The sequence below is a fragment of the Enhydra lutris genome, unplaced genomic scaffold (assembly GCF_002288905.1).
Source record: "Enhydra lutris kenyoni isolate GAN:26980312 unplaced genomic scaffold, ASM228890v2 scaffoldscaffold5, whole genome shotgun sequence".
Taxonomy (NCBI): domain Eukaryota; kingdom Metazoa; phylum Chordata; class Mammalia; order Carnivora; family Mustelidae; genus Enhydra; species Enhydra lutris.
This window is the reverse complement of record NW_019154089.1, coordinates 13,503,108-13,512,568: the sequence shown is the minus strand read 5'-3', so window position 1 is coordinate 13,512,568 and position 9,461 is coordinate 13,503,108. Positions and strand designations below refer to the sequence as shown.

General features: G+C 59.4%; 1 protein-coding gene across 2 annotated transcripts; it reads left to right on the top strand.

Annotated features, from left to right (window-relative positions):
* The first annotated feature begins 211 nt into the window (after positions 1-211).
* LOC111140867 (fibroblast growth factor receptor 4) lies at positions 212-8,113 on the top strand. 2 transcript variants are annotated; one of them, XM_022493099.1, is made up of 17 exons: positions 212-352; positions 1,060-1,323; positions 1,415-1,495; positions 1,619-1,785; positions 2,372-2,495; positions 3,010-3,200; positions 3,344-3,482; positions 3,809-4,002; positions 4,113-4,258; positions 4,345-4,466; positions 5,635-5,745; positions 5,826-6,016; positions 6,412-6,534; positions 6,626-6,696; positions 6,906-7,043; positions 7,249-7,354; positions 7,453-8,113. In XM_022493099.1, exons 1-17 carry the CDS (start codon positions 262-264, stop codon positions 7,597-7,599), a joined length of 2,406 nt encoding a protein of 801 aa, XP_022348807.1. In that variant the 5' UTR covers positions 212-261; the 3' UTR covers positions 7,600-8,113. The 2 variants fall into 2 exon arrangements, with proteins under 2 accessions (XP_022348807.1, XP_022348808.1); XM_022493100.1 differs by having other exon boundaries at positions 244-352; positions 3,809-3,848; positions 4,113-4,208.
* Positions 8,114-9,461: the final 1,348 nt, after the last annotated feature.

Here is a 9,461-nt window from a genome sequence, read left to right as displayed (position 1 = left end):
ACAACCTACTGTGAAGAAGCTTTGGGCTCTGGCCACAGCAGAGCCGATTCCAGTGTCTGCCCGATCTCTGCCACACTGCTATGTGGGGGTGAGGGTGGGGGGACAAATCTTCTGACCACTTCTGGTCTCAGTTTCTTCATCTGCAGAACAGGGGAATAGCACCCCCAAAGGTGCCTGCATAGCAGGAGTTCTTCTCCCTCCTTTGCAGGAAGGCAGTTGGTGTTAAACCCAGCCTGGGTCCTTGTGAGCGGCAGGAAGGATATGTGGCTGCTGTTGGCCCTCTTGGGGGTCCTGGTGGAGGTGCCTGGGGCTCCCACTTTGTCCCTTGAAGCCTCTGAGGAAATGCAGCTAGGTATGGCCTTTAAGGTGGGAGAAGGGGGCAGGGGTGGGCACCTGGAGGGGGGCTACTAGCTGAGCAAAGCTGGGAAGGACCTGGCCCAGTCCCTAAGGAGGTGACAGCAGGGCAGGACCCAACCATTAAGACTCAGTGTCTGGCTCCCAGAAAGCATCCACCTATCTCTATGTCCACAAGAGAGGAATGGCCTTGCAGGGTGAGGGTCCTGAGCTGGGCTGCAGAGCTGGTGGTGAGCCCCTCGCCGTGTGTGTGTGTGTGTGTGTGTGTGTGTGTGTGTGCGTGTGTGTGTGCGTGTGCGTGTGCGTGCGCGCACACACTTGCGCATGCATGCGTGTGTGTTCTGTGCACTGGGTGTGTGGTTTGGGAGTTCCAGCAGCATGTGTGGTGTATGCACTGTGGGTGTGCTGTGCCCCGGAGGTGTGGCACCTGTAGCATGTGGGGTGTGTGTGTGTGTGTGGCAATGGCATGTCCAGTCCAGCATGTGTGCTATGCACCATGTGTGTGATGTGCACCAGAGGCATGGCAGTGGCCTTATGTACAGTGTCGGTAGCATGTGATGACAGGTGTCTATGTTGAGGAGCAGCGGGGGTCCAGCATGTGTCAAGGGATGCTGTGTCCCGCCTGTGCAGCATGTTCCCCATACACAGAGGGCTCCCTCAGCTGGGGCTCTGGGGGGCTCGCTGACCTCTGCCCTTGGCCCACAGAGCCCTGCCTGGCCCCTGGCCCCGAGCAGCAAGAGCAGGAGCTGACCGTGGCCCTCGGGCAGCCTGTGCGGCTGTGCTGTGGACGGGCTGAGCGTGGTGGCCACTGGTACAAGGAGGGCAGTCGCCTACCACCTGCTGGCCGGGTACGAGGCTGGAGGGGCCGCTTGGAGATCGCCAGTTTCCTACCGGAGGATGCTGGCTGCTACCTCTGTCTGGCACGAGGCTCCATGCTTGTCCTGCACAATGTTACCTTGGCTCTGGATGGTAAGGGGGTCTAGCAGGGGCTAAAGGGTGCTTGGGGAGAGAGACTGTCCCCATTCTAGACCTCAGACGGCTCTCTTTGTCCCTGACTTAGACTCCTTGACCTCCAGCAATGACAATGAGGACTCTAAGGCCCACGGGGGCCCCTTGAATGGGCACATTTACCCCCAGCAAGGTCAGTACGAGTCCTCAGGGACTCATTTCCCTCCCTCCCAGCTGGTCACTGAGAAGAAGGGACCTGTGTGGAAACAGGTGATCATCCTGGGGGCAGTAAATTTGCCTTCCCCCTCCCTCCCAGCACCCTACTGGACACACCCTCAACGCATGGAGAAGAAACTGCATGCAGTGCCTGCTGGGAACACTGTGAAGTTCCGCTGTCCAGCGGCAGGCAACCCCACACCCACCATCCGCTGGCTTAAAGACGGACAGGATTTCCATGGGGAGCATCGCATTGGAGGCATTCGGGTGAGTCCAGGTTCCAAGACCATCTGCTCCTCCATTTTCACTCTCCCATTGATCTGCTCCGGCCTAGAAGTCATTCCTTCTCCAATGAGGAAGGCAGCTGCGGGCCCTAGAAGGAGAGCTAGACCGCGGACTGGGACAGCTTCGATTCAAGTCCCCACTCCGCCACCCTCCTGCACGTGACTTAATCTCTCAGCCTCAGCTTTCCTTGTAAAGTGGGAAGGCTCACTGACTGGCAGGTAGGGCGTTTCAGCAACTAATTCTCATAAGACCCTATGGGGTCGGCTCCAGGGTGCAGTGAGGAAGCTGGGACTCTGAGAGGGCAAACACTGGCTCCAGGTGGTACAACCGAGAAGAAGCCATGCTAAAACTCAGAGGCACAAACCAAAGGTTCAGATTCCTCTTGGCCTTGGCCTGGCCTCCCCAGGGCCTGGAGAACTTGAGAAGACCACTGTGGGCAGGATCTAGCCTCTTTGCACCCTGGACCCCAGTGAATGGCCGCTCACAGACGATTCCTTCCCCCTTCACGCCCTGGACCCCTGGGTGGGCACCAGTGAATGGCCATTCAGAGACATTTCCCTGCCCCCAGCTGCGCCACCAGCACTGGAGCCTGGTGATGGAAAGCGTGGTGCCCTCGGACCGCGGCACATACACTTGCCTTGTGGAGAACCCAATGGGCAGCATCCGCTACAGCTATCTGCTGGATGTGCTGGGTGAGCGGACGGGCAGGCAAGGTGGTCTGGGGTGGGAGCCCCGACACTGCCCTCGGCTAGCGCACAGTCTGGCTGGCAACATGGGCTCAAGCTGCCCTAGGTGTCCCAGTGGGTCAGAGGGAAGTTCAGGGGTGGTGGGGGGGGGTCATGTTCACCTGGAAGAACGGGGGTCAGCTGAGCAGAAAAGGTGGGAAAGACATCCAGGCAGAGGGCCCAGGCTGAATAAAGGTTCTAGGTGTAATGAAAACAATGCATTTGTGAAGAAGTGTATGCCTGGGGTGTGGCATTTAAGTGGGGAGCCATGTGTGGAGAGGGTTTTGAATACTAGGCTATGAATTGGTCCTTGACCACCAAAGGCAATAGGGAGCCATGGAAGGTTGCAGCAGCATGAGCAGGGGGCAGACAAGGTCTGAGTTGCACATCAGGAAGTTCCCTCCCTTGAGCTGAGGGCAGGTGACCAGGGTGCTTCTGTGGATGCCACTGGTCAGGGTTGACCGCCTGGCCTGGCCCCCAGAGCGGTCCCCGCACCGGCCCATCCTGCAGGCGGGGCTCCCTGCCAACACCACAGCTGTGGCAGGCAGCGACGTGGAGCTGCTGTGCAAGGTGTACAGTGACGCCCAGCCCCACATCCAGTGGCTGAAGCACATCGTCGTCAACGGCAGCAGTTTTGGCGCCGACGGCTTCCCCTACGTGCAAGTCCTGAAGGTCTGGCACCCGCCAGCCCCTGAACCCTCCTGCTCTCTCATGGGGCGTGGGGGTACGGGCTTGGCCCCCCGCTTCATTCCTGGCCACAATATGGCCCCCGGCCCTGTTTTGACCCCTGAGTATGTCCCCCTCCCCATCCCCAGACAGCAGACATCAATAGCTCAGAGGTGGAAGTCCTGTATCTTCGGAACGTGTCAGCTGAGGATGCAGGCGAATACACCTGCCTGGCGGGCAACTCCATCGGCCTCTCCTACCAGTCAGCCTGGCTCACGGTGCTGCCAGGTGAGCACTCGAGGGGGCCGGGAGGGGCTGCAGGAATCCCGCTCTGCCCCAGCAGCGGACTGTGTCCCTCGGCCTGTGGGGCTCGGGACATGGCATGAGGGTTTGTGTGTTCGATTCCGCGTGTCGCAGTGCTTCTGTGCGTGTCCCTGTGGGACTGCCATGTGACCCCCTGGGTTAGGGGTGAGCAGGACAGGGTGTCACTGCAGCCTTCGTGGTCAGTGTCTCGGTGGGTGTTGGGAGCTGTGAGGCCTAAGTTAGAGGATGTGGAGCTGGCCATCTAACCACTGACTGCTCAGTTTTCTGTCTATGTGTGTGTCTGTGGGCAGAGGAGGACCTCACATGGACAGCAGCGGCCCCTGAGGCCAGGTACACGGACATCATTCTCTACGTGTCAGGCTCTCTGGCTTTGGTTGTCCTCCTGCTGCTGGCTGGGCTGTATCAAGGGCAGGTACTCCTGAGCCGGCACCCCAGGCAGCCCGCCACTGTGCAGAAGCTGTCCCGCTTCCCTCTGGCCCGGCAGGTACCATGCTGTTCCCCACCCCCTACCGTGTCCCCCATAGCGAAGCTCTCGCTTCCCACCTGCCTCCCCAGCTCAGCTCCAGCAGGCTGACCGAGTCACCCACCTTTCAGTTCTCCCTGGAGTCGGGCTCTTCGGCCAAGTCCAGCTCCTCCTTGGTGCGGGGTGTCCGTCTCTCCTCCAGTGGCCCTCCCTTGCTCGCTGGCCTTGTGAGTCTAGACCTACCTCTCGACCCACTGTGGGAGTTCCCCCGGGACAGGTATGTGGCACGGAGGGAGGATGGGCATTCAGGCTCCAGGCAGGAAGGACGTTCTCTGGCTGAGGCCTTGGCTGTCTCATCTCCAGGCTGGTGCTCGGGAAGCTGCTGGGCGAGGGCTGCTTCGGGCAGGTGGTGCGTGCAGAGGCCTTTGGCATGGACCCTGCCCAGCCTGACCAAGCCAGCACTGTGGCCGTCAAGATGCTCAAGGGTGAGTGGTGGCCCCGAGGGAGTTGCTGTGGCCTTGGGACCAACAGAAGAGGCTCATGGTGCTACCAGTTGAGCACTGGTGGCCAGAAGGGCTGCAGTATCCCACCCTTGGGCCTGGGGCCCAACTTTGCTACCAACCTTGGCAAGCCATTTCTGAACCTATTTGCTCATGTGTTACCTGGGGGTAAACAGTAGTTCCTACCTCCCGGCCTGAGGTTCCTGGAGAGTGCCTGGTATATAAAACCTTACCCACTGGAAGGATGATGACTACAAGGATTTGGGGTGACTAGGGGTCAGACACCCCCACCTCAGCCCTAGCCCCACATCAGCCGTGGCCTCAAATAACCTTGTCAGTCACAGGCTTCCACCTCATTCCTCCCGAGTACCCCCAAGCCACACTTTCAGCCTCCCCCACCCTGGGCCCTTCCCAGATCCGTCCTCTTGCGTCTACCACTCTGGGAGAACAGCCCAAGCGCCAGCCCCAAAGTCCACAGGAGATACCTAGGGACCTACCATCAGGGCCTCTCACTGCTACCCCCACCTCCTCTACAAGAGCAGCCCAAACCGCTGTTCTGCTCCCCCATCCCCTCTGCACAGCTGGGGCCACCTGGTACTTTCTGGGAGGCAGGGATTGAGAAATGTGCATTGTGAGGTCTGGCAGGGCGGGTATGTCATTGGCCCAGGGCCACAGGTCAGCCCCTGCTCCTCAGCCTTCTCAAGAGAATCTGGAGCAGCTTCTTCCCAGCCTCCCCTAGCTGCACCCCACTGACGGCTCCCTGAATTCCCAGGCCAGATGGTCTCTAGGCCCCAGTCTGACCTCAGGGCGCCAGCCTGCCTCCTGCCCCCAAGAGCTCTTACCGCATTCAGGAACTAACGGCAATCCTCCAGATGGAGCTTCTTCCTGTTCAGAATTCTGTTTCCTGGTCCCACTCACAGACAGGCCCACCTTTTGTAGACCCTTGATCTTGGTGCTTCCCTGTAACTTCTGTGAGCGGTGGGTGGGGCATGATCCATTGTCCCATTAGAGACAAGATGCTCCTGAGGTTCAAAGAAGTTAGGGGACTTTTTCAAGACCACACCACCTAGCAGGGATTCAGGTCCAGCAATCCAGGCCCTGTCCCAGCTCCCCCATGTCTGTCACCCTGGCTGCCCCCCCCCCGCCCCCGCAGACAATGCCTCCGACAAGGACTTGGCAGACCTGGTCTCCGAGATGGAGATGATGAAGCTGATCGGTCGGCACAAGAACATTATCAATCTGTTGGGTGTCTGTACTCGGGAAGGTGCGTTGGAATGGGGCTAAGGGCAGGGATGGGGGTGTGGAGCTACAGCCTCCGCAGTCTCCCTGTCCCCCCACCGACAGGGCCCCTGTATGTGATTGTGGAGTGTGCCGCCAAGGGAAACCTGCGGGAGTTCCTGCGGGCCCGGCGGCCCCCAGGCCCTGATCTCAGCCCTGACGGTCCGAGGAGCAGTGAGGGGCCACTCTCCTTCCCTGCCCTGGTTTCCTGCGCCTACCAGGTGGCCCGAGGCATGCAGTATCTAGAGTCGAGGAAGGTATGGGCGGTGGGCAGCGCTCTGGACCATTCTCACTGCTCCGTCTGTACACTTTCCTGCCCCCCAACACTGAATGTCCTCATCTTCTTCCTCTCGCCCCTTTTCCATTGCCCTGTCTAAACATCCCCAAGCCCTTCTGTAACCCCCATATGTACACATTTGACACTGCTTGTCCCCATTCCTTTCTCTCACAGGCCCTAACTCAGGGGGGCAAGGGAAGAGGCCATGTGAGAGGGGTGGGCCCTGAAGGCAGCTTTAGTCTCCCCCTCTGAATATTGACCTCTTTGTCTATGAAACAAGTGGATAGTGCCTCCCCTAGGGTGACTGGGAAGTACAGTGTGCCCTGCATCCAGCCATGCGTCCTAATAAACCTAAGTCCCCTGCCCTACCCACAGTGCATCCATCGGGACCTGGCTGCCCGGAACGTACTGGTGACAGAGGACAATGTGATGAAGATTGCTGACTTCGGGCTGGCCCGTGGTGTCCACCATATTGACTACTACAAGAAAACCAGCAATGTGAGGGAGGCAGGGCAGAGTTGGAAAGGGCGGGTGGGGGATACCAGGACCTGTGGGACTCGGTGTCAATGCCCCTACCTGTCCCATCCAGGGCCGCCTGCCTGTCAAGTGGATGGCACCTGAGGCCTTGTTTGATCGAGTCTATACACACCAGACTGATGTGTAAGTCCTGGAGGTCGGGGCTCTGGAGCGTCTCCCGGCAGCTACTACCCTACCCCACAAAAAGGGCAAAGCAATTGCCCGAGGTCACACAAACCTAGGACCTGAGTGCTGCCAGACTCCGTGGTGGATCGTGCCTGTGAGGTCCGCCATACCAGCCCTAGGGCTAGGGAGCAAAGCTGTGCCCTGCTGAACCCTGGTTCTGCCTCTAGGTGGTCATTTGGGATCCTGCTGTGGGAGATCTTCACCCTCGGGGGCTCCCCGTACCCTGGCATCCCTGTGGAGGAGCTGTTCTCACTGCTGCGGGAAGGGCATCGCATGGATCGGCCCCCGAACTGCCCCCCAGAGCTGTGAGGCCTCACCCTCCTCTCCCCCACTCTACAGTCCTTATCCTCTGCCTTGACCTTGGCCGTAGGGCCCAGCCTCCTAATTCACTGTCACCATCCCCTCCTCAGCTGCAAGGGGAGGTCCTAGCCCTTCCCTTCCCCTGAGTGACCCCCTCATCAAAGCCTGCCCCTAACTCAGACCTTCCGCCCCCTCCGCCCCCTCGGCCAGGTACGGGCTGATGCGGGAGTGCTGGCACGCAGCACCTTCCCAGAGGCCGACTTTCAAGCAGTTGGTGGAGGCACTGGACAAGGTCCTGCTGGCCGTCTCCGAGGAGGTACTGCTCCCCTCTTGTCCCGTGAGCCCTCTCTGACCACTCCCCTCAGGCCCTCATCCCAGCTGAGCACTGAGACTGACCAGCACTGTTCCCTGTAGTACCTAGACCTCCGTCTGACCTTTGGACCCTACTCCCCTGCCGGTGGGGATGCCAGCAGCACCTGCTCCTCCAGCGACTCTGTCTTCTGCCATGACCCCTTACCCCTGGGGCCCAGTGCCTTTTCCTTCCCAGGGGGGCAGACATGAGTGGGCCCCAAGGCTGTGTAGTCAGACAGGCTGGCAGTCTCCAGTCCCAGCTTAGCTGCAGCCTGCCAGTGCTTGACCTTGGCCCCAGGCCCCTGCAGGCTACTGTCCCAGATCTGTAGTTCTGCTTTGGGGAGGTCTGTTCTTATTCCTGGGGTTCCTAGTTGAGGCTTCCTGCTCTGGCCTCAGATTCCCATACTAGACTTCAACCCCAGTCTTAAGGCCCTGCCCTTGCCTTATGGCCCCCGTGTTCTAATGGCCTGAGTGTTGGGGTTCCGCCTGGCCTCCTGGGCCTTAGCACTCAGTCCTTGATCCAGGGGTTTGGCTGGACCTAGCTGTAGAGCTATCCTAAACCTCCTTGCTTCCTTGCACCAAGAGAGGTCTTTGGCCTCTGAACCCCATTCCCCCAGTCTCCCCTGCCTCCCCTTGCTGCTTGTCCCAGCATCTTGGTGGAAAGAACACTGGTCCCTGTGCTCTTCGCTGAGCAGCTGGAAGCCTGCCAAAAACACAGAAGCAAATGGCCTTTTATAAATTATTTTTGAAATAAACCTCTGTGTTCCTGGTGTCTTCCCTGCAGCGGATGGAGGGGAAACAGGGTGGAGGGATTCCCCAAGCTGGGAGTTTTGTCTGATACAAATGGAGGGCTCTGTGCCAGGCCTTGGGTTCACATCCACCTACTGCTATGTTAGGGTGCCCCCAGGAACCTGTGTGCGCCTCTGTGTTGGTCTGTATTACCCGCACCATCTCATGTATGCGATGGTCTGAATGAGCGCTGATGGCGGAGGAGTCCACACGGCACTCTCCACTGGGTGAAACTCTTGTACCCTCTGCACATGCGTGTGCATGTGCCTGCCCTGGGACTGTCCCCAAGGGAGCTGGCAGCACCCCTCCCCCATCTGCTCAGCATTAACCAGGCTGACCGTTAACACAGCGTGAAAGCCTGAATCCTAGCTTCGAGGCTGCTGCCCGCTCCCACGCTCTGCTGCTCAGACTGGGGGCTAGTGGGGGCTGTGCCCGCCCCGCCCCACCCCACCCCACCCCACCCTGGCCAGTCTCCCAGGCAGCAGCTGGTTGCCGCCCAGCTAGGCTGCAGCTGTCCCTGCCTGCCTGGTCCTCCCCTGGAGAGGCTGTCATGGCCCTGTTCTCAAACACCCTCTGGGGGGAGCAGGGAGATCAGCTTCCCAGGGCTCTGAGCCTGGAACCTTCGCTGGGGCCATCCAGGCAGTTACTGCTACTCTCCAGCCCCTGAACCACAGGGTGGGGGCACTTGACCCGGTGCCTGGGGTTCCCTCCTGCCCTGTCCTCTCCTAGGACAGGACAGACCCATTGTGAGGGCCACCTGGATTACCCCATAGCCTTCCAGGGGGTGGCAGCTGAAAATATAGATAGGGTCAGAAGTGCCTGGATCTAAGAATCTGAGGCTGGGCTGTCCTGGCAGACTGAGCAGCAGCTCATGGCCATGCTTCTCTTCTTGCTCTGGGTGGGTTTCTTCGAACCTCCACCTGTGCACTCTCCTTCTGACTGAGCCCCCCGACCAAACCTACTCTCCCACTGGAAGTCCCTGTGCCCAGCCCAGTCAATCAGAGGACAGGCAGGTCCCTAAGAATCCACCCGGGGAAGAAAGGGTTGGGAGACTAGAGTGGTGGATAAAGACAGGGGATGACAAATGAGAACTCCATTTTTCCACTGCCACTGTGAACCCACTGCTGAGCTACCCTCAGCCACCCACCACTGCCCCTCGCCACAGCCTCACAAGACAACGATCTTCCCAATTTAAGGATGGTGAAATGGAATGTGACAGGCCCAAGGTCACAAGGATGGGGAACTGAGGAAGGAGCTAAATTGACCCCTCCATTCCTCCAAGT